Below are 24,681 nucleotides of genomic sequence, written 5' to 3' on the forward strand. Positions count from 1 at the left end.
AATCAAATATGTTAAGCTGTTTTTGGCATTTACTTTATTAGACAGTCCAGAAAGACCTCATCCTATTAAGCCATAAAGTAAATGTGTTTAAATGAGAAATGTGCATGCACTTCAAACAGTTCTTTGGAAAGGTAGGGCATGAACTAACAACTTAGCAGCCATTGGACTAGTGCCTTATCTTCAAATGTTTATCCTAAGAGATAATAATTAAAATCAAGCAATGCCCTTATATGCTCATGTGCTTAACATTTAATGGAAGTACATACCCAGTATAAGCAGAAAATATATTTTACAGCTATAGTTAAATCAGTACAATTATGCAGAGAGACCCTAGCAGGAATCTAGCATAGTAGGCTATATCGCTACTTTCTGTAAACAGGAAAAAAATTGAAAAAAGAAAAAACTAAATGCAATACTTTAAAACAGCCTCTCAACCTTGCAGATCACTGGCTGGATGGGTGGCTAGGACCATTTACCTATAATTTGCCCTCACAAACAGCAGAAGCTGCATTTCCAAATGTTGCTGTTCTTTTAGCTGCTCAGGACCATTTAAACCAATATTTTTCTTCTCAAAAGAAAGTTAGATGCCATCTAGTGCGTGCTGAACTAGTGCCTTGGCAACAGTGAGGTGGATGAGCCTCTATACTGATAAAGTGTAACCAGTGAAAAAGGGTAAGAGAAGCTGCTTAAACATGAAAGCCTTCTCAGTTTCAAGTACATTGCTATGTATTAACAATTAGATTAATAATTTCTGCATGATTGTTATCCTGGGAGAAGGCAAGTGATAACTGGTTTGTTACAATATTAAGCATTTGTCTTGACAATAAAACATAAAATAAATTAAGCCCAATTCACCTCTTTTACACAAGGGTTACCAAGCCTCCTGGCAGGTGACCTGGGAAACCAGCTGCTTCTCATGACACTATTTAGGCTATAGTTCCTACTACAGGAAACACCCTGGGCATTTCCCAGAGTGGTGGGGAGGGGGAAACATACTAAGGGAAAAATTAATGAAGGGGACTGATTGTAGGGGGTTTTAAAGGGATTTTGCCCTTAAAGGGCACAAAGGAGAAAAGGAAATGCTATAGCTGTTAGCTTAAATACTAACTGAAGAGGCACATTTGGCAGTCGGACAAGATGGTGAAGTATGCTTTTTGCTAGTAAAGGCTCTCTGCTGTCCCCAGAAGAGATTATCCATTGTAGAATGAATTCTATATCCTTGCTTTAAGCTTCCCTGGTTCTTCACCCATCTACTCCTGCCAGTAGCATTTGAAGCATTTCCAGAGTTAGAGCAGGCCAACAATCCTGTTTCATGAAGTGTCATAATGAGCAGCATAGAATATGTGTACTGCCTATACAGCATCCAAAGAGCTTAAGATGATCCTTACATTTCTGTTGGTCTGGACTATTACATAAATGTGGGAAAGTCATTCTCATAACAAAAGTGGATGAATGTGCAAATGTTTAAGTCTTTATAAAGAAACAAAAAACCAAATCTCAGAATTGCAAAGTTAACATTTTATTGAACTTGATGTAGAACAGAGGGGCGACAGTGGCTCAAGTGTTCAAAATGCCCCAAGGGTGTTTCAGTCTATGGAATCTTAACACAGTTCATGTAGAATTTAAAAAGTTTTAAAATACTTCAAAAAGTCTGCAGAGGGGGATTACAGCCCTCTAAGCCTTCACATTACTAAAACACTCTTAGATTCATTCTCCGATATTGTTTTCCTTTAGGCAGTTTAAATATCCTTACCCAAAACGTTGAAGGTTACTGAAATGTTTGCCGTATCTTGCCATCACATATGCATATTGAAATGGTTCAGGAGAATGCATGAAAATAATCAGCTGTAAGGAGCCTTTGAGAGAGGCATAGGTGTATTATTTGTCTTTGTGTGAATCAACATTTATGGTGCCAGAGAAGGACTGGCTCGGGTATCACTATGAAAAGTAAAAGTAGTATTAATTGAATAATCAAAGTCACAGTATTTGAATTTCTTAAATCATTCAATTTTGCTTGTACCTCGTTTCAATAGTTTATAAACCCGCCTGTCCTTTCACAGCATCTTGTAATTTTAGGTGGAACAGAAAGTTTTCACACTTGCAAAGCCACCAGAGACTTAGAACAATATTTAACACCAAATTTTAAAAAGTAACCAGCAAACAAAGCTCTTTCAACTGTTAAGAGTGAGTGACCAACTAACATTAAAATATTTGCTAATCCTTCTCTTCCTTCCTCAATTTCTCTAATCCCAAAACCCAGCAACATTGAAAAACAATCCCCTTAGTGTACGAGTTCTTTTTTTGCTAGTTAGGACAGTTATTTTTCCCTTTGACAGAAACTATTTAAATAGACTATCACAAGTGTTTCAAAGGTTTCAAGATAAAGCTGTAGTGAAAAGACACACAGGTTTCCCTAAAAGCAGACATGCACACTGTCACCCCTTCACCATTTCTTTAAAACAAACAGGAGAGTCAAACTTTACAGTAGTGTAACTTGCCAAACTGCCAGGATTTGCAAAATTTCATCTGTTTCTCATTTGAATGAGTTGGCAAATTTTGCCAAAAGGGCGATATTGTTAGAGGCCCTACTTGAATAGGCTGTTACATTTGCTCAACAGGAATGCAGATTCAAGGGAAACAGCAGATATGTCGTTTGACAGGACTGTTTTGCAATATGTAAGCTGTCGGGTATGTTTTGCAAGGCTTGAGAAATGCTCAATGCAAAAAATGACATTTAAAATTAAGGCTTTACAGTAGTGTGTTGGGCCTAATATGCAATGCTGGACCTCTGAAGTATTAACCTCTTGCTGCAGACACGATCTGTAAACCAGAAGATGTGCCAACACCAGCCATTCCTTTTGTACAGAGGGACAAAAGTAAATGCTTCGACTGCAGTAAGGCTCAGTTATAAAGTGACAGTATTATACACAGTGACTAGGCGGTGCGAACTGCAGCAGAGTAATGTTGAGGTGATGTTATGAGTGTGGGTTTGCATGTCATACATTTCAGAGGCAAGAACACTGCTGCCTAATATGGTCCCAACTTTAGACATCATATACTCATTGTTTAAAATGAACAGCCATTATTATTTCCCTATCTTCTCCTCAACTTGGTATGTAACCATCTAGAGTTGGTGCAGTGACAAACCACTGTGCTGAAGTTTGTACATTACTTTCATAATGAGTTTTGGTCACATATGCAGCTCCCAATGATTTCAATGGGAGGCATGACATTTCCTTTGCATCTTTTTATACATTTCAAATAAATAGATCAAAGCTTAAATCAGACTGTAATAATTACAATGATCAAAGTAAGAAGCACCTGAAGTCTCAACTTATTGTGTTAGTGAGACTAACTCTATTCTAAAGTAATAATAAGAGCAACTTGTCTTACATGCGACCCAATTTTCCTATTGAAAGTAATGTGTCAAACACTGAAATCTAAATTCCACCACTCCCAGGAACTTTAGAACATATTCTGACAATTACATAAAACATTTTCTGGTTTACAGTGACACACAACAATTATTTTTTTGATGCTGGAGACAGAGTTTATTAAAGATACTACCAAAATTTTGGCAAACATTCCAAAATCAGATTTGTAAACATAATGCTTCCCTTTTCAATTGGCAGCACTTTAAAAGACAAATATAGTAAGACAAACAAAGAGATTAATTCAAAATGCTTATTCTTTTGACCAAATAACTTATGTTCCCGCATGATAAAGTAAATGATGGTTTAAATCAAATTAAACCAATAAACTGCATGAAATGAAAGTTTGTGCTGTTTGATGATCACAGTATTTTATAGTTAAATACCTCTGTTTGTTATATTCCTGGCACCCAGGAGAAAAATCTTTAAATATATATTTCATGTAGGCAGTAACTTCTTTGCATATCTCTCTTCAAAAAAATACTTTATAGCAGTATATAAATAGGTTACCTACATGTTTAATTTTATAACTTTGCCCAAAAACTATAGATCTGTTTAATTTTTGTAAAGTATCAATTTTCCCCAACATTAATAAAGCTGACAAACTGTTGAAATGGAAATGCTTTAGTCTTCAACAAGAGAAGTAGCAATTTTATAGGAAAAAACCTACAGCAACACTCGTCAGTTGTTTTAACCTGAGCGTTTGGCCTACGTAGAGTAGCAGCTTTTTTTTCTTCCCCCATCATGCATGCTCACACCCACACAATCTTGCACACATACAGCACAAGCATACGCTTTCAGACGCTGGTAGGCCACAGAATGCTTCCCTGTTGCTTTAATAAACTGGGAAGCAGTGTAGCTAATAATTTAACTACACTAAGTATAACACAAGCAAACACCTTAAGGCAACCATTGCATGGGGGTTTAAGTTGCAGGGGTAAATTACTGCTGTCGATAAAGACAGACTGTATATAGCTTTCATATATACATGCCTCTTTAACCCTCCAAAACAATGTTTTCTTTCTTTCTCTCTCTCTCTTTTATTATATTGTTTTGTGCAAATTTCTAAACCTTCTATCATTTAAGGCAAAGAGTTTGCATTAACAAGAAAGGTCAGAAAACAGGCTTATATTTATCCAAAAGCATTTGAACTTGCTACATTATTTTTTTTTTTTTTAAATGTGCACAACTTTGAAGTAGAGACACTGGGTCCCCAGTATCTACTGGTAAAATGATTTCCATGGACAAACATAAGTCTTGAAGAAAAGAAAGGACCAGAAAAAAGCAGCTTCAAATATGCAGAGAAGCAACAACAAAAGTAGTAACTGAAGTCTGCTAATACTGAAACTTTTGTAATGCACAAGTTTAATCTTTAGAATCTGAGAGCAACTCATTTGGAATTTTAAATAAATAAGCTTAGGTTTATTCACATCTTCTGGTCCAAGCAGCGCTCTAGTGCAAAGATTCTGCTTGTTGTTGGTCAAATTCACCTATTAGTCTTTTGATATGAGCCAGCTTGTTGTGAAGATATTCACATCTGTATTTTTCTTCATGGTAGTTGGGACTAGACTGGAAAGGGGAGGGGGGGGAAAAAAAAAGTCAGCATGCGAAATTATTTCTCCAACATAAATCTGAGCGCCTCTTAGGCCTATTAGACAGATTAATATCTAGTGTTTGGTATTTCTATTCTTACCCCCTCCCACAGAACAGGTTTAGAGAAGTAGTCAGTCTTGTTAGTCAGCAGTCAGGCAGAAGGCAAGGCAAAGTGGCACCTTAGAAACTAACAGAGATGCAGAAGCTTTCATAAACAACAGCCTACTTTGTCAGATATGTAGCATCTGACAAAGTAGGCCGTCAGCTGCAAGTTTATGCCTCTGTAAACAAGTTAGTCTTTAATGTGCACCATCTGTCCTGACTTCTGCCAGAACAAGTTTAGCTACCCACCTGTTTGATCTTCCGATATTCTTCTAGGACTTCCTCATGAAGAACCTGCAAGAAAGAAAATTAAATAAATATCACTTGGGGAAATACTGCACGGCTACAAAGTGCAACTGAATATTAACAAAGGAGTAGGGGAATTGGGTACATTGTTTTGCTACAGACACGCACACTTTGGTTATCTATGTTTTGCAGTACAGAGAACTGCAAGTCTACAGGGACAGCTGAGATAGCATCACAGAAAAGTTGCTATGTTTGCAGGTGCCCTTTGATAACCACCTTTTTAACAACCCCTATGAGATGCTGCATAGCTAGGGATTACTTAGGAGTGGACAGGACCTTGAGTGAAGGGAAAAAGGACCTTCTTATATCTTCCCAAAGCCTGAACAAACTGTGGGAGTCATTGAGAGTTAATACAGCCTGAGGCAATATTAACTTTGGGGCTCATTCTTTTCATCAAGGTCAAAGAAACTGGGGTCAGTAGTCAACAGCAGCAGAGTTATTGGTTCTGTCATGTTATATCACAAAAGCAAGGAGAATAGAGGAGAGATACCTGAAAAACCAGGCAAGATCCTAGGTGTAGGTTAGGGAGAGAAAAAAAACACCAAACAAACCAGAGATTTTGCGTTACATGTTTCTCATTTCCCCAAAATATATGCTCAGTCTGCCCAAAAGCAGAAGCTACTAAGAGCATTACACTGGAAAGTAGATCACCTCACTGATCGTGTATAAAACCTACAAGGCCACATACTGCATGATTAGCCTGCACAGAGAATGCTGCAGGTAAGTACAAGTTAATTACTGGCACCCCTTCGGAAAGTATGTGCTACAAAAGCCATCTGGAGTTGAGTTTGTCTGGAAAAATGAACCTGTAACAATACCTATGAAAACTGCAGCAGTTTCTCCTATTTATCTTTATATCCGTGCCAGTTGCTTCCCTGTACAAAGCTGTTTCCTTTATAATGCTTCAGACCCTAAACTTGAACTCAGTAATTTTTCATTTCTCTTGTGCTGTTAATTTCTCTCTCTAGCGCTTTCCTGCTGGTTTGCTCATTGCTGCTAGTTGTCATGACATCAAATCAGGATGGCAATGACCAGTTCAGTTTGTCTTTCCAATATCACCTGGGAGTTTATTTAGTTAGGAAATCAGCAAGGGACTTGGGAGACCAGAGCTCAAATCCTTGCTCTGCCTCAGACTTCCTGTATGGACTTGAATAAATCACTTAGCATTTCTTTGACCCACGTCCCCAGCTGTAAAATGGAGATTAGAGCATTTCTTGCCTCTTGCATTCTGTGAAAGAATATGTTCACTAAGGATCATAAGATAAGGACCATAAGGATCCAATCCTACAGTAAAAAGGGCCATATATGTACCAAGACAGCACAAAAGTTCTGTCAAATGAAGCAGCTTCTTTTCCTCCATTAAGTTTTAGTAATTTGCCTAAAGACTTTATTAGTTTTAAAAGAATTTGGAGTATGGGGTTATATGTGTAAATGTTTGGGACTTTTGCGGGGAAGGACAGAAGACAGGAGGAGAGGGAAGAAGATTATAACAAAGCAGAAGGTAAAAATAATTGGTTAAATTAAAGATACAGCTCTTTTTATTTCTTTTTACCTGATATTCCTTGGATCCTGGAGAAAGAAGCTTACGTTGTGCATCAAGTTTCATAAATCTTCTCGTTACATTCTCCATCCTGGCATGTAAGCTTCTGTATTCATCATACTCTGCATTGAAGTCATCTTTGTAACTCTGGCGTTGCTCATATGAGACAATAGCTATATATTTTCTAATGGAAAAAAAATAAAGAATTTTAAATTTCTATGAAATTCTTTTGGTATAAAAATTGTTATTATTCATTACAAATAGATGGTACATTCTTAGAAGTAAGCTCAGTAAGCAATGTGAAAGAGTTGTTTAAAAATACTTTTCTCCTGGGATTATATCAAACAAGTTTAACAGCTAGTTAGTTACACACTTAAAATTTGGTAAAAATATATGGAGTCTGAATTTATTGTAGACTTAAGAAACAATATCTCTGTGGCAAGTTGTATATAATACTTTGTTCTTCATATATGATGAAAGGCAAAAGAATGTAGAAAACTTTAATATGCATTCAAATTTGATGGGACCAAAAAGTGTAAGTTTAGAAGAGGAGAGCTGCTGGCAAATTTTTGCCTGTGAAAGCCCCTTAATTATTAGATCCATTTCTTTTGGTCTGTCAGTCTGAAGACATCAGCCTTCTGGGCACGCTGCTAAGCCCACTGTTTTGATGGCCTTCTGGAGAGTTTGAATTGATGGGCTGGGATCCTTTTTTCATTTGGCAGATTTGTATCAATCTTTACTATTAAAGTACAGTTAATAGGATAAGATTACAGTTGGTTGTGCTCAGTTCATTTGAATGCCTGGAGTACAAGACAAGTGCTATAAAACAAGCTGCAATGGAGGTCAGCTTGAAGGAGAACCAGAACTGTGTCAAGCGCAAACAAGAAATTCACACTGGCCAGGTCAGGTGGCCACAGTCAGCTGAGGATACAACATGAACTTGCAAATGTATACAATAACAATTAGACAAAGCATTGAAGGACAGATATCATTTCTCCAGTTTTCCCAAAACACCAGAATTTGGCTGCCATGTCTGACTTTTGCCTCAGCCAAAGAGATCTCATTTGAAACTCAATACTGTCTACATACTGGGAAGTCGAAATGGCTGTACTGTCTGAGTCACCACAGGCACTGCAATCCCAGTGTCATATGCTGAGAAGAATTAAACACAGGATCGCATTTAGATCAGCTCTGATCTATTCAGTATTCATCTCTGGATCCTCTAAAGATAAAGGAATGGAACTCTAACTCCTCCATCTATTCTTGCCAGGGCTTAGAGCTATGCCGATATTTTGTTCTCAGTAAAACTACATATAGTTGCATGATTTTAAAATTAACATATTCTAAACCTGTTGGGGTTTTTTTTTTTTTTTAAAAGCTTACCAAAAAATATCTATGCAGACTCTTTTTTATTTATTTAATTTTATGGGGTCCCCCCACCATTTTCATACAAGAGCATTTTATGTTAGGAGCCCAAATGATAGTGGTCAAGACATTTAAATATTCCACAGAATGAGGATATAATTTTTCCATTTTGAAGAAAAACATAAAACCATCAAATAAAACAGTGAAAAATAGTATCTACAATAGCTATGTGCCTCTAGGATTTTTAGAATAGTTTGGAGGAATTCTTCTGGTAAATACTGGTTTTAAATATTCCAAAAAGACATATTTAACCAACAGACTGGCATTGCTACAAGCCAGTTGTTTCATATCTGCAGCAAGTTTCTAACTAGAAAAAGTCTAATGTGCCATTGCAACAAGACAGAAGTTAAGCAAATAAATCTAGCTTTCAGCTTACTGAAAACACCCATTTGCTAAGAAAAGCCATAGAACTAAAACTTCTTTAGTTCACTAATTTTTCATGACTGTACACATATATATCCCTCATTATAATTTAAGTGTCATATATAAGTGGAGTAAAAAATTGTTCCTGCATCTCCCTGTATACAGATATGATCAAGGCTCTGTTTACCCTCCCAGAAGCTTTACTTTAAATTGGAGGTCTCTCTTTTCTGCCATTTTGTGAGCAATTCTGTGGCAGAGTAGATATTTTTCTGAAGAAGTTTCTAGTTTGGCTCTGATCTGTTTGCAGAGTTTAATGGTTTCTGGTGGCTGACATTTGTGACTTAACATTAATGTATCTTTTGCAAAGCCTGTTTTTAAAAAACATGATTTTTTTCAATCTAGGGCATATTTGGAAACTATAATCCATGCACTAAATCAAACAAATATTTCCCTTCCCACCAAAAGAAATCTCAAATGTTGGGTTTGACTGACTTTCAAGTTTCTACTTGCTGAAGACAGTGCTGTTTCAGTTGCAGTGGTCAATTTAAAAAAAAAAAAAAAAAAAAAAGCGAGGGCATTGGTTTTAGTCTCCCTGCATAACATAAAATCAGAAGTTTCTTTAAATAAGAAGTGATCATAAAAACAGAAGTGTTTCTGTGGTTTAGCCACAATTAGTAGTGTTTTGGTGCCAGACAGCCCTGGAATATTCCAAAAAGTCAGAAGTGATGCAACTGTAGTTAGGCATGTATCTCACGATAAAGAGATTATCATGATCCGTGCTAATGTATATGCAGCACACGTTAACAGAAGCTACTTTATTAAGCTGTACTGTAGCAAGTTTGTCCTTATGCATGTATGTTATCTCTTACTGTGACTAGTTAGGAAGAGAGTCAAAAGGACTGAAAGGTTCAAACTTGAACTAACCTAGAGAGAAAATATTTTTTAAGTTTTATAGTTTCATTACATATTTGGAGCAGTATTAAAACTATATTTAATGTAGTCATCTGATCATCATCCATTAATGTGACGTCTTAAGCCCTGCCCTACACCAGAACCTGTCAGGGAAATTGCAGTGTCCTTCATGAATGACTGGTGCCTCCCGAGACTGGGCGCGCACCATGGTGGCAAGTGGGGATTGCCCGCAGCTGCCAGCAATGGTGAGCGCTCGCAGGCACTGCCAGTGGTGTTGGTGGTGAGGATGGCAAGTGGGGACTGCCTGCAGATGCCATTGGCTGTGTCGGCAGCGGTGGGGGCAGCAGGTGCAAGCGGCGACTGCCCACAGAAGCTGGTGGCAGCCGATCTCATGGGGGGCAAGTCCCCCCTCCCTGTACTCTGCCTACGTGTCACCTATGGTGTCCTTCACAGCATTATGGTCTTCACTGGAATACAAGACTGTATGGGTATATCAGAAGTAACAGCAGAGATCTTATTCAGAATTAAGCCTATTACTTCTGAAATATTAGAATTGGGACAAATAAAAAAACTGACCTGATTAAATTTTTACTTCAAATGTTGCTGCATTGTTAAGGTGCCTTAAATAATTCTTTATCTGGGGGAGGGGAAGAAGGGAGGAAGGAATGAAAGCGTAGGCCTCATACCAGGAGAAAGATCAGGCAGCAGTACTCCCAGGGTGGATGAAGGACCATGTCCTTCCTTGGACCCAGTCAGAGATATGAACTACCTTATAGCACAAAGCACCCAAACATGAAATGCATAAACCCTCTGATCGCTTCCCAAGGCAAACTCAGATCTAGTGAAACAGCAGGGTGCTCTTCTAATCCCAAGGGAACTCAAGCGTGTAAAATGCTATTCTTCTTTGACCATTCCATTTGTGCAGGTTAGAGGTCACAAGTAGAAGGTAACATCACTTATAGGAAAGTCAGTCAGTATTTAATTTTAAGCAGGGTTAAGTAGTTAATAGTTTCATATGTAGTACAGTTAAATTAAGAGAGGGGGCTAATGACTGGAGCAAATGACAGGAAAGAGTCTAAATGAAAACATTTTTTTCTTTTCAGTGTTCTCAATGCTCTGTTTAGAAATTCATCTGGCAAATGCTAGTGCAGACAAAGAACTTCACTCATTTAAGCTGTCATTGACTTCAATATGAGGAAGGCTTCTAATCTAATTAGGCACTTGTGAAAGATCCCATTAGGTGCCTACTTCTACTGCTAGGCTCCTAAATGCTGTTGAAAATCTGGGCCAAACCAGAAACAATCTTCGATTCAGTTGAGAGTTACCATTTCTTTTATTAAATCACTTTTAATTGTAAAATAAATGTTTATGGTCTTACTCTTTGTTTCTAGCACATTTAAGGTATATTTAGCTGGTAAAATAAAACTCTATCTGAATGTTTATATAAGTTGAAATACATGGGAAATTCAATGAGTTAGGCCTCCAACCTGCACTCATTTGGCACCTACCTCTAAATTCAGGCACCTAAATACCTTTGACAATCTATACATTCAGAATTAGTAGATCTCATCCTCTCCCACATGGCTTTTCTTCATGGACTGGGAGAGGAACATGTCACTTCTCTGCTTTTTCAACTTGAAATGAATGAATACAAATAAAGTATTTTCTCTTTTCTTACTAACTAAAACCTGGAAGTCATTAAGGCAGAAGTGTTTCTGTTCAACATAAATCAAAAGTACTTGTATTTGCAAAAAATTAAAAAACAGCACTCGTTCCATTGTGAAGACAGAAAATGGAATTATATTAGGCATCTAAAATTACAACATTTAATCAAGCTTTACCTGACACCAAGTTAAGGCTTATCCTCTGATTCTGTACATCATTGAAAATTTGAAGAATCATTGAGCCAAGATATATTTATAATAGATTTTAGTAAGCATAGGTCTTAAAACATTATATCATCTAATATCAAGGCCAATATAAAATTTTAAACTGTATGCATTTTTTAAATTAAAAGATTTTAAATTCAATAATTTTAGAGAGTAAATTTTATCTACTGTGACTAAGGTATCAGCTATTCTATAAAAATGGTACCAAATAGAAGAAAATAATGCTCTGAGTGATTTCAATATTTCTGTATTCAGCTTGCCTGTTAGATTGCCTAGCTACTAAAAAACTTCCATGTCTATCTACCTCCTTTGTCTATTTTGTTCTTGCGAGCAGGCAGAGAGGACTGAAGCAAAACAAGTTTCTGTCTGAGTGCTTCTGAAAGAAAATTTTTCAGATACATAAAGGCAGCTTCATCACTAGAAGTGAAGGGACAAGCTCAGAGAGGTTCAATATACATGTGTTCACATAAAGTACCTGGTCCAAATTTAGAATGAGCAGCAGTGATGGGGTCTTTTAAAAAGTTACATTTTGTAGTTTGGCAAGAACTTTCACAGGAGCTTTCTGAATAGCCTCTGTGCATAGCATGAATTATAATAACTTTTGATATAACTTTACTTACATAGAGTAGTCTGGTAGTTCACTTTTTGATGAAGGATCTGTGGAGGCAGTGCAGGTCTCTTTAACTCCTATGGTAAATAAAAGTTTGACATCTTTATCACAGAATGCCACTACACCCAAAGATACAGATCTGAAGAGTCTGGAATGCTCCTACTCCAAATTCCCATTCTATTGTCTCAATTGGTAATCATGAATAAGATGCACAATTTAACATTTACAATAGGGGCCATATGACCAATTCTACAACAACCGATACCAGAAGTTTAAAAATTGAGCTAGCGGCTGCAGAAGCTGTACAATGAAGTAATTCAATCTTAACCCAAGGTCAACCTTCTTTTATTTCAAGACAAGTTGTGGCATCTGCACAGCAATTCAAGATATGCAGTGGCAGATGTAGCTACACAATAGGAGATAGTTTTATATCGACATCCAGCTTTCATGGGACCATAATACATGACAATGGGGTGGAAAGCTAAAATGCTTTTCTTGCTGAAGGTTTTTCTCACAATTATGGGTATGCAAAGCTTGATTTAATTTCACCACTTTTCTCTTGTTTGGGAATCTCTATCATTTTATGCTAGTCTCTTTGATATTCAGTCTTCAATAATCCTCAGGAGAATGCTCCTTTACAATTAACATGGCAACACTGGATTTTACAAATGCAAAAAGCAAGTAAATAAAGCTGCCCTCCATGATGAAGTTACGAAAGTAAGGTACATACGGTTTCTAGCCCATCTGTTTGCAAGAGATATAGATGAGGAATATTTATTCTAGGAATTTAATTTTAGGAAAAGCCTATAAATATAAGTTTTTCTATAAATTCTTCCTCAAAGTATATATACTCTCACAGATGAAAAGGGAGAATGAGGTTCAAAAAGCCTGCTAGTAAAACTAATATTTCACTTGGGGCTTTGTCAGTAAGTTTCAAATACCATCCTACATAACCATCCTATTACTTCCTTATGTACTGATTAAAAACAAATGTTCCTGCCAAGGCTCTAATCATTTCAAAATATCATTTCCAAAAAAATATTTGATTCAGATAAGAAAAGTGATCACATAATGGTTCATACAGTACCTGAATTAAAGGGATTACAGAATAAAGTCATCTGGTGTAAAATTAAGTGGCATTTTTGTACCACTTTCTACGGAAAATATATGAGCAACTGAATACTCAGTTTAGTAAGGGACATGAAAGATATTATCCAAACAAACCTTTTCCAGTGCTGTGAGTCAAATTCAAGTTTTAAAAAGATTATTGTAAATGAAAACACTGAACACCATGTCACCATGTTTCAATACTACCCAGCTATTTTGGGTGCTACACCAAAATAAGTATCAGTCTAGGGTACAATCTTGAATTTTTCCAGTCCTGTAGAATTCCACAACTGGTTGCCTACTAGACAAAGAGCATCCTTGATGCCAACACAAACATGAATTGAGCACAAAAGATTTTCAGAGAGAAACTCCATTCCACAAGGACAGCGATAAGAAGGATTTACACGAACTGGGAAGACACAATTGTAATGCAGTCAGCATTCTACCTAAGCACAGGTGCCTTCAAAAGCTTATGCAATCTATACAATTTTCTGTTTTCTGAAACTACTGCTTTAGGGTAATTGAGCGCTGAATTTGATTTCTGACTGGGATGAAATTCCCTAGCCCATACCACTGTGAAATCATTGTAGAATTACTGATGTTAGTTAGAAATTCTACCTTCTCCTGTACTTTGCAAGGCTTAAATGAAACTGCAGTTGGCATATTGTGCAACATGATCCCTTGCTCTTTTAGCGTGCATACTTTTACTTGCTAATTTGTAAAATTTACGAGTTTTCACAGGGTAAATCTCTCAGTCACTATCAATGACTAAAGCTATAAACCTATAAAAAGTCAAGAACCATGCTGAACAAATTCTCTCTCTCTCTCTCTTCAGGAATATTTTCATAAAATAAATCACAGCAATCCTCTAAAGCTTGCAATAAAATAGTTCTGGTACACAAGTTCTGATTTGAATACAGTCAGTATTTAAGACAATACATGAACTCCCTGGTTCAAAACACAACAAAAAGCCTAAAAAATAATTCCATTATCCATTCTTGTTTGCACTAGTCAATGATCCCTTCCAGACAACCACTATTCAATGACTTGTTTAGAACTCTTAAATCGAAATTGCTCCTGTAATAAAAAAAGGCTGAAATCTTACCAAAAATAAGCCTATAGAACATTCGTAGTTTGGAATTCCAATACAGCAAAATATTAGGTATACTATTTGAATGCATGTCATTCTTCCCTAAGAATGTAAAAGAAAAACAGAAGCACTAATCTGCATTTTGGTTCAGGCGAAAGGCGCTATGTAAACACAGACAGGAAATGCTAGCCCCATTTTACAGTAGTAGAAGAGGCAGTGGATAGAAGTTGGATCATCCAGTAATTTAAAAAGCAGTGCTTTAATACCTTCACTTGAAGCCAAAGCAGAAGAGTTTTTCAGCTTGGCAATTTCTTCTTTCTTAAGGTCTTTCTCCTTTTCTTCCACACACACAGTGTCATGTTTTTTGATTTGGTCCTTCTCCTTATGTTTTTTTGACTTCTTTTTGGATTTTTTGTGTAACACTGAATGTTTCTCATCCGTGGACTTTGGACACTCCAACTGAACTGCAGTGGGTGCTGGCATTTCCAAAGGAGTCCTAGAGGTATATTTTTCTTGCTGGTCCTCATAGATGCTGCTGCCATTCTGACTAAAACTGTCAACAGGCAGGTCTTGAGTGCCCCGGCCTTCAGGAGTGCTAGGGGAATTGGAGTTAGAGTTTACAGTCTGAGGAGGATTTGAAACATGAAGGTGAGTTGAAGGAAGTGGCGGAGGGGCTGGGGTGGCAGCAGCTGCAGGGGGAGGTGGTGGTGGTGGAGCTGCAGCAGGTTTCTCATTGGAAGCAGTCAAGTGACCATTTAAGGTGGGTTGAACTCTGTTGGTAAGGTGAGATATCCTTGGTTTTTTAGGCATTAAAGGATCAATAAAATCGGAATCCAAAAGCCGTTTCTGCAATAAAAGAAAGTGTGTTAGTTTCAGTTTAGTCCACCTCTACAGTACAGTGTCTGCAATCTCAAATCGGTTGATTATTAAAACAATGTGACTTATGTTGCTGGTCTTTTTTAGATAAGAAAGATCCTTACAGCTTAGCATGTGCTTTGTGTCAAGCTCAAAAAAAGTGCTAGATAATTTTACATTTATTTTATCCTGAGATCCCCTTCAAATCTATGGCCAAGACCTTGGAATAACATAATGGGCACCTATACATGTGATGGAGCTCTGCTAAATTAATTGAGTCTGCTGCAGCATGCTAATTAGCCTTAGTGTCACATGCATTCAAGCATCCCCGTGTTTGAAAATGGTGGCGGGGGCACTTTAAAGCTTGCTGAACAAGTTTTAGTTAAAGCAACCTGGCCACCATGTTGAAGCATGGGACACTGAATGCACATGACACTGCGGGCACTTTAATTAGAACGGCTCCCGGAGCCACTCTAATTAAAGCACCTCTTCTCTCCCCACTCTACAGCACATGTATAAATGCCCAATAGTTCCCACAGAATCAGGCTGTAACAAAACAGTTTAGTCAGTACTTTGTAGAAACCTAATGCAGAAAGTACATGTTAAGTAAATACATTTGCTCCAGTACAATACTTATTCAAGTAGTTCCAAGCCACCGGGGACACAATGTTTTTAAGACTGTCTAAAGCAGTGATTCTCAGCCTTCTTGGACTTGAGGCATCCTCCATAACTTTTGTGAACAGGGTGGCACCCACATTCAAAAACTGATTTATATGTTACAGTGCTTATCTCCTCGCAAAGGGGCTGGGCAGTGGCGATGGGGAATCATCCACGTAGGGACAAGCGTGAGCCTATGCTTATCTGCTTATCTCCTCTCAGCACCCTTCACATGAACTGGTGGCACCAGAATCACTGGTCTAAAGCATTAGGGAGACAGGAGGGGACAAGAAATATCTGGTTTCTGCTATAGCTAGCTTGGGTTTTAAGTACTTTCCAGATGATATTGGAGTTTCTTTGAAGCATTATCCAATTCATTCCAGCTTGCTTAACAAGCATATACTGCTTATATTCCAGTACAAGGCAGTGCCTCTGACCAGAAGTACCAGGCACAGCTCTGTACTACACAGCTGAACTACTTCCAGATTCTGTGTATGGTGAAGTGAGAGAAAGAGGGAACCGGGCAGTTTATATCATTCACTGTTCTTCTGGGAAGCGTAACTAAGGTTGACAAGAAACAGTCATGCACTGATTTCTCCCATCATAAATGTGTTAACGGTTCTAGAACAAGGTATTCAGCACTTGTTTCAGCTGTTCCAAAGCAGCAACTACAAGTTCCCACCACTAACTTTTAACATGTTTGTTTTTGCTGTAATAGAGTTTTACTGATTTCAAATATCATAGTGATGCTCTTTGTAGTGGTTTATATTGGAAAATCTTCAAGTACTATTTTTGAAATAAAACATGGTTTTTATTCTGATTTCATTGAAGGGAAAACGAGACAAAAGGGAGATCAACGATTTCTCAAAAGGTCTTACAAGTCTGTAGCTAGGCGAAATCTAAAACTTGAAGTGCCCCAGTTCAGTTTCATCCTTTAGCCACTAGATGATGAACATAACCGATATGCAGTGATACACAGAGCAAAAACAGGTGTATAGTTTTCAAGCAACAGAACACCGATGTCCTAAACTACAGTAAACCAGGCCTTTCTGTGTACTGCACATAAGGTAATGGCTAAAACAAAAGCAGTGTAAGACTGCTTGCATTCCAGAAATACCAGATATAAAAACAGTCATACAATACAGAGAAAGTTAACCCCCACAGCTCAAAACAGGGTGGACTATACTGCCCTGATTTGAAATACGAAGACATACCAAGATAAAATTATTTCAGACTGTCAAAAAAGACTTATCTAATGATTTATCAACCAGAAAGTATGTGGTAATTGTATAACAATAATGGATACCTAAGTAGTTAACTTTAAGCTTAAAATCACAAACATTTGCCAATATGCTACTACTTTCTAGCTTGACTTTTAAAGCATGAAGACACTAGTGATGGGTACAGCTGGAGAACATGGGTACCTTTGCAAAATCTTTGGTAACTGCTCTCTCTAGAGTTTTGTTTACCACCACCCTGATTGGATCACTAAACACAGGGCTACTTTTTATGAAGAATACAAATCACAACTTTAGGAGCTCTTCAGCTACTTGACTATAAATTTAAAAAGCACTGTGTATCAGTCCCACAGGCTTTCATGGTGCAACTATTTGTTTAACATCATAGTCTGTCACCACACAAGTACATAAAAATAGTTGCTTCAACTTTTCCACACATTAAAATGGTATTGGTGACCCATACTACATTATGAAAACTTTCACACCAATAACAAATTCTTAAGTACCTAACCTTATTGCACCATATATACAAGGTAGAAAGTTACAAATTAAATACCTGGGAAGGAGAAGCTGATGCAGCATCTTTAACAGAACTTAGAGGAGATTCCAAATGACTGGTGCTGGTGGCATTCTGAGATGAATTTAGTTTTCTGTAAAGATTACCCACATTCCAGGTTACAAAGCAAATCAAGACAAGACTAACAGATCTTTCATTATTTGGGAAGAAATAAAAAGTGCTTGTTACTTCCCAGACAGAGTATCTTTTTACTGCTACCTTTAAAGGACAAACAGACTGCACTTACCTAGAAAGTATTAATTCCAATGACTGTTTATCTATTTCATTGTATCCAGGCCAGTCTTTTTGAATCTCTTTAAATACATAATCCTTCAGAGTGTAAGAGTTGTCCTTGGGATTCAAGTTGGCTACCTGCATACATTAAAAAAAATAAAAGTATTAAAGCTTTTGGTAAGCTACAATATTAGGGCAGAAAAGACAGTTTGAAAGAATAGGATAGGTTGGAAGTATAATATCAGAAAGTGTCTTCCTATTTACTTATTAGCTTTTGATTTTGAGGTCAGCCAGGCCTTCCACTTAAACACCAATTTCCAACACTTAAAGTTGATAATCCTGGATGCAGAAATTTTAAATATTCATAGACATCTTGGCAAAATGTATTTTCTTCAGGTACTACCATCCTATCAGGTATTTCTATGACATGCAATATACCTTTCCTATATAGGATACAGTTTAAAATTTTTGGCTTACGTGATTTCTTATAATCTTGGCTGTACAAATTTATACATTTTAAAAATGGCCTCATGTTCCAAAGGAATTACAAGTCAATGCATCTTGAAGTCAGGTCTATACATATTTGTGTGCTCACAAAAACTTCAGAATTTAATTTTAGGTATTCAAAAGCATTTTGTATAACATTTCTACTGAAACAGGAGGAAACACTCTTCTGACCTAGAACCATAAGAAAGTAGGGATGGTCACCTAGTCCAGGCCCCTGCTCAAGGCAGGATCAACCTAACTTAGCCATCCCAGACAATTATGTGTCCAACCTGCTCTTGAAACTTTTCAGGGATGGAAATTCTAAAATTTCTCTTGGTAGCCTGTTCCAATACTTGACCACTCTCATGACAGAAAGTTCCTCCTAATCTCTAACCTAAATTTCCCCTCCTGCAGCCTTATGGCCATGGCTCTTAATCCTGTTCCTCAGCCACAGAAAAAAGCCCACCTCTATCCTCTCTCTAACTGCCCTTTAGGTATTGGGTATTGAAGATTTATCAAATCCCCCCTCAGTCTTCCCTTCTCCAGAATAAATTAATCCTTTTCTCATAAATCTTGCTTCCCTAATAACTTTTGTTGCTCTGCACTGGGCTTCTTCTAATCTGTCCACATTATTCTTTAAGCATGGGGCCCAAGACGTGGACATAGTACTTCAGGTGAGGCCTCACTGCTCCTGAACAGAGTGGAAGAATCACTTCCCTTGATTTGCATGTGACACTCCTGTTAATACAGACAGGTATGGTGTTGGCTTTATTTTATTTACTTATTTATTTTTGTAGCAAGATCATACTATTGGCTCATATTGAAGTCTACTGTAACCCCCAGGTCCTTCTCTGCAGTACTGCAGCCCAGCCAGGCATTCCCTAGGCTTCTATTCTGTCCCACATGCAGGATCATGCACCCTTCTCTGCTGAATCTCATCTGATTGATTGTGGACTGGTTTTCCAGTTTGTTTAAGCCATTCTGGATCCTAGCCTTGCCCTCCAGAGTGTTTGCAGCTCCACCCAACTTGGTATCATCTACAAATTTACTAAGCATATACACTGAAACCCATCATCCAAATCGTTAATGAGTAATCATTAATCATCAAGAATATCTGAGCACCAATCAACAGAGGAAAGTGTGAATATAGCTCTAGGAATATTATTAACTAAAACTGTATTGCCAGCAAATGCAACTTTATTTATCTACAGAAATGACTGCAAAAGTAGGTGGTTCATCTTGTTTTCCAAGTGACTGGGTTGTGCAATTCAGTACATGCACATTGCCTACATGAAGTTGCAGCATTCCATTAGATAGGTCCAGGTAGAAAGTTTAGACCTCATACTGAATTTTCCCTTTAATGGTAGAAAAACAGTATAGATGTAAGATTAGCAGTATTTTTGTTACTGTTTTGTTTTTGTTTTTTTGAGATGCACCCAAAAAACCCTAAGCGTCAGTTTATTGAGGACAGGCATAACAACTGTAGCCAAGGACACTGCCAACTAGACTTTTAAAGGAAAAATTTAGCACCAGTGCAACCAACACAGGATGTTCATATGTTAGTAAGCTTTGTATATGCAAAGACAGAGCCACAAATTCCCAGAAAAACAAAACAAAAACACACTATGTTTATAATTCCAAATTAGCAAATGCCTCAAACTTATACATGCTCTGCTTTAAGATAGATTCAAATAAACTTCCTCCTTTCCCAAAATGCAATACATCATATTTGCACAAACAAGCAAGCAAGCAGCTGGCAAAAGCTCACATTCATTGAGGCCTACTATGCCGAAGTGGTAATTAAGTAACTTCTTTTCAAATCTCATTTTAGATCCTGCTATATCACACCAAATTCTTGCCCCTCCAAAAGTTTAGAAACTGGCCATTTGCCTGTTTACCCTTATCTAGATGTTGAAGAGGGCTTCATTTTGACATGCATATGAGCACAAGATGATACTTTAAGCAGTTTTAGCTATTTTTCAAATTCTCTCTTGGACAGAATTGGGTGCTAAAAGAACAAATCATAGTGTAAGAGTGCGTTAGTGGATCAAATGTTTCATGTTTTGTCTCAAAATATGTTCTTTTGTCCTGTTATAGCTGTAATTTTGTTCTTTGTGATACGATTACTAAGACTTGAATGTTTGCACTGTGCCTGTAAAAGACTGTCACTGTACTGTGTTAGAACCAATTTAAAGAAAAAAAGAAAGGAGATACCAAAACCCCACCAAAGCCACATGGAGTATGGTTGATGCGTTTGAAACAGGATTAAAGCAGCAGCATTTTCAGTAAACGATAAGAGTATTTTTTGTTTGTTTGGATGGTTTTTTTTTTTTTTTTTACATGCACACACACTAACTACATGTAAGCTCACAATTTTATGAGCAAGTGCAGGACTATACAGTGTAATATTTTCTCAACAAGGTTATATTTTAATTACTACTGATAAAAAGCATTACCTTACAGAACTCAAAATTAAAACTGAGATTTAAAACAGATTAATCATAGCACCAAATCAGCACTCATCCCCACTGGCTTCTAAAGGGCAACAGTACTGCAGGCACTTTCATTGCATGTCACAAGAGGTGACAGGTTGAGACTATATATGGCCAAAGTGTGTCCCTGCCTTGTCTATATATGGCCAAGGGAGACAGTGGGTGGAGAGTACTTGTTGCACTGATTACTCATTTGTGCAGGCCTGAGCATTTAGGATTTTAATGTCAACATTAGTAAGCAGTAAGTATTGAACTTAACAAGTACAGAAATTAGTGCTTACTTCTAAACTGTACAGTTAAGCGAAGACTGACCGGGAATATTTTAATCTCCCTATTCAAACTATATATTTTTTGTTTAGACAGATATGCCAAGTATCTTCAGTTTGAAAATGTAGGCATAAACTGACGTGCATTAGCTATACCCTTCCTCCATTAATCCAGGTTAACATCAAGTCATTGTTTTGTCTTGCACCCCAGTTCCTTTCTTTATGCTGTTTTATTCTTTTACAAGATTTAGATTGTTCATAAAATAATAATAAAAGCAACAATGCCTAACATACTTCATCATTTTTTAAAAATCTAAAGTAACCCCCAAAAAAGCCCTTTAAATTGATTTTTAAACCGGGACTAAGTCTTTTACTGCCAATCTATTAAATGAGTATAAAAATGCTTAAAACTGTTTTTTATAAGAGACAGAATAAAGACAATGAACTAACAGTTATAGGGTCAGAAGCTGCAGAATTTCATGCAAATGTGATATAAAGAATGGATTCAACCATAACAAGGCTAATTAAAGGCTTTCAGGCATAGACAGACGAGTAAAATAAAGCTTGTGTCACTAACTCGGGAAGCCAGCTGGGAGGCAACAGGCACAGAGGAATACTAGAAGACATTTTCTCAGAACATCTCTAAGGGGATGTGAAATGAGAACTCAGACCCTTGACTCCAAAATCAAAGAGTACTCCTATAGTTTTACAACACACACTCAAGGATAATTTTGGCCAGGTATGATAAGCCCCTACTTTCTCCTAAGAATTATAATTCTAAGAAGTTACAGCTCATGGACAGCACCAATGAATAAAGGGGTTGTCAATAAGAGTTAAACAAGGAATAAATAACAGCCTTAGAGGAGAACTGTAATTTACTCAAGAGACTGACACTGCAAGCTACCCATGACAGCTCAAGCAGTGTCTGAACAGTGCAACGGAGAAAGTCAGTTTACCTCATCACTTTCAGGATCAGTGTGCATATGTACACACTGCGGAATATTACTCTACGTACCATGCATTTTCACCCATTATAACAATGTTTTCATCTACAGAAGGGACAGCATTTTCTTCTCAAATATATATATCCATATTGAGCAATGAGCAAACTGCTCTAATGTAAAAATGAACACCACTATTTTCATTTACTGTGACACTGAAAAACATCCCAAGTCTGAAACAGTTAAGTCAAGTAAGTACCTGGTAACAGACTTAAGGCTGGTACGTAACCTCCTTCATAGGATATTATACTTGTTTAAATAATGAGAAACAAATCTGTATAAACTGCCAATTCCAATCAATCCCTTTCCTGATACAGAACAATGGGTTAGTAAACACAAATTCCTTTATGAATTGGTGTGAACCGTTATGAACATCTTGAAATAACATGAAATTTCTAAGGAAAAGAACACAGAATGAAAACTAAGACAGGTACAAGAAATCTACACAAGTATTCCTTAATGCTTCAGAGGGTTTCTGAAGTTTTCATTTTCTTCTCCTACAGACTACTAGAAACTCCTTAAAACTTACAATTAAATTTTAATAATTACAAATACATCTTCAGAGAATATGGCATCAAAGAGGCAATATCAATAAATGTGCCCACTTCTGAACTGCAGTGAGCACTCGCTTAAAATTTAAATATGGCAGCAACATTCCTGAATTACGTTAAGAAAAACAGCAGCAGGAACGGAAAGAACAGGAAGGACATCTGATTTAGTCAGTCTTACCTGTTGAAGTATAGCTGCAAGGGAGTTCTTGTCTTTTTGATTCACACCATCTCTTTGTAAGCGAGCAAGTAGCTCTGGTTTCTTGTAGGTTTTCAGAGCCAGTAAATGAATCACCCTGTCCCTATACGGTCGCTGAGAAACAGTGTTGCTTACATGAGTTTTTCGTATTGTATTTGCAGGGTTCATGGGGGTTGACCTCTTCCTTTCAGGAGCGGCATCTAAAATACTCTGCGGTGCTTTTCGAATCTGTACTCTTTTACCTAAATGCAGGATTAAACACACACACACAAGCATATTTTAAATAGTCCTAGTATGATGGATAAATATCATCTCCTTCTAAAGTTAAATGCAAAGAACAATTTTACACATATAAGAGCTTTTTATTCTAGATAGGGAAGAGTTAAGAACTCACCAAGAAACTGAATATGAAATTGGGAACAAAATGATATTAAGGAAGGTGAGAGGTACCGGTTTGCTTATGTAGTGACAAGTTCAATATTTTTCTTAATTTATAGGCTTAGAAAAGTTGTAAGTATGCTAATGTTAGAGAGGTTTTTAAAATGGGAATACAGTTTCAATTTATGAAACCAAGGCCTTCCTGTGGTTAATGTTATTCTCCATTCAGGCCTATGGAACCTAAGTCTACATATATGCCACTATCATTACATGAAAAGGAACACAAAGTATAAACTTCTGACGTTCATTGTATGAAAAGAAAACTATCCAAACAAATACCTGGTGTTGAGTAAGTGAGAGAGAGCTATATCATTGGCTCCACAAAAATGAAAAATTTGTTTCTTACTGAAAGAATTCATGTGAAATTGACCCAGATAAGTGTTAGAAAGCACCTCTTAATTCCAACATGCCATCCAAGGCATAACACTGCCTAGCCAAGTACCACAATTGCATTTTAAAAACTTCTGTGGATTTGGCCCTTACACCAAAAGGATGGTTTTTCAGTAAATTCATGAGGTGTTTTTGCAAATGGAAAGGTTTATGAAGGTACTCCAAGGCTCATAAAATAAACAGGATCAGAACCTTATTTCATCCAAAAACTTAATCTTTACATAAAACTAACTAATTAGTAGCAATTGCTTTGGCTCTGGTGGGAAAAGGGTTAGCGACAGTAAATATTAGTTAAAAATACACAATTATAAGACAGTTCACTGCAACGGGTTTTTACTTAACGTTTCAGTTTCTACGATGTAGAAAAGTTGATGCTTCCTAGATTAACATTCCTACAAACCTAAATCCTTGCAAGTCAGGAAAATATAAAGCCAGTCAGTGTTAAGAGTCCAAAGCTTTGGCCTCCTCTCTCTTTCAGACAGGTTACAGGCTTTGAAACTAGGAAAACATTCTTTGGAATAAAAACTTCACACAAAATGACTCCATCTATTATGGAAAATAAGGTATTTTGACTGTAGGAAAAACATATTTTCATTTTGCAGTACAACCATTTTTAACCATTCCTAGAATTAAGCTAATTCACTGGTCCTTGCTCTTCTAGTTTTAGAAATAATTATTACTTTCATCAACTAATGGTTGCAGTTTTAGTATAACAACATGCACAAGGCAGTCCTTTTAATTGGTTAGAGCACAGTCAAATCCTAACCCAGCTGCAACACTTAAATTTGTTGTGTAATAGGGGTATTAGCTGTACCAGAATCTTGTTCTGTCCTAAAACGAACTAAACCTGTCCCGGTTTCAAGTTCAATTAGGGTGTACAACCCAAGGCACCTAACAAAGGGCTGGACACTAGCTATGAATCTTGGCTTATTTAAAAAAAAAAAAAAAAAAAA

The 24,681-nt window shown here is 37.0% G+C and overlaps 1 protein-coding gene across 1 annotated transcript in view; it reads right to left on the reverse strand.

Annotated features, from left to right (window-relative positions):
• Positions 1 to 1,497: 1,497 nt before the first annotated feature.
• ELL2 (elongation factor for RNA polymerase II 2) overlaps positions 1,498 to 24,681 on the reverse strand; it is a 65,151-nt gene continuing 41,967 nt past the window's right edge. Inside the window, exons 5-12 of the mRNA XM_019532402.1 lie at positions 22,883 to 23,142; positions 17,922 to 18,046; positions 17,675 to 17,768; positions 14,635 to 15,214; positions 12,182 to 12,248; positions 6,985 to 7,156; positions 5,376 to 5,420; positions 1,498 to 5,000 (exon numbers count right to left, since the gene is read on the reverse strand). Of these exons, the coding sequence (XP_019387947.1) occupies positions 4,884 to 5,000; positions 5,376 to 5,420; positions 6,985 to 7,156; positions 12,182 to 12,248; positions 14,635 to 15,214; positions 17,675 to 17,768; positions 17,922 to 18,046; positions 22,883 to 23,142 (1,460 nt within the window). The 3' untranslated portion in view covers positions 1,498 to 4,883. The remainder of the gene's footprint in view (positions 5,001 to 5,375; positions 5,421 to 6,984; positions 7,157 to 12,181; positions 12,249 to 14,634; positions 15,215 to 17,674; positions 17,769 to 17,921; positions 18,047 to 22,882; positions 23,143 to 24,681) is intronic.

The sequence above is a fragment of the Crocodylus porosus genome, unplaced genomic scaffold (assembly GCF_001723895.1).
Source record: "Crocodylus porosus isolate Cpor-Errol unplaced genomic scaffold, CroPor_comp1, whole genome shotgun sequence".
NCBI lineage: Eukaryota > Metazoa > Chordata > Crocodylia > Crocodylidae > Crocodylus > Crocodylus porosus.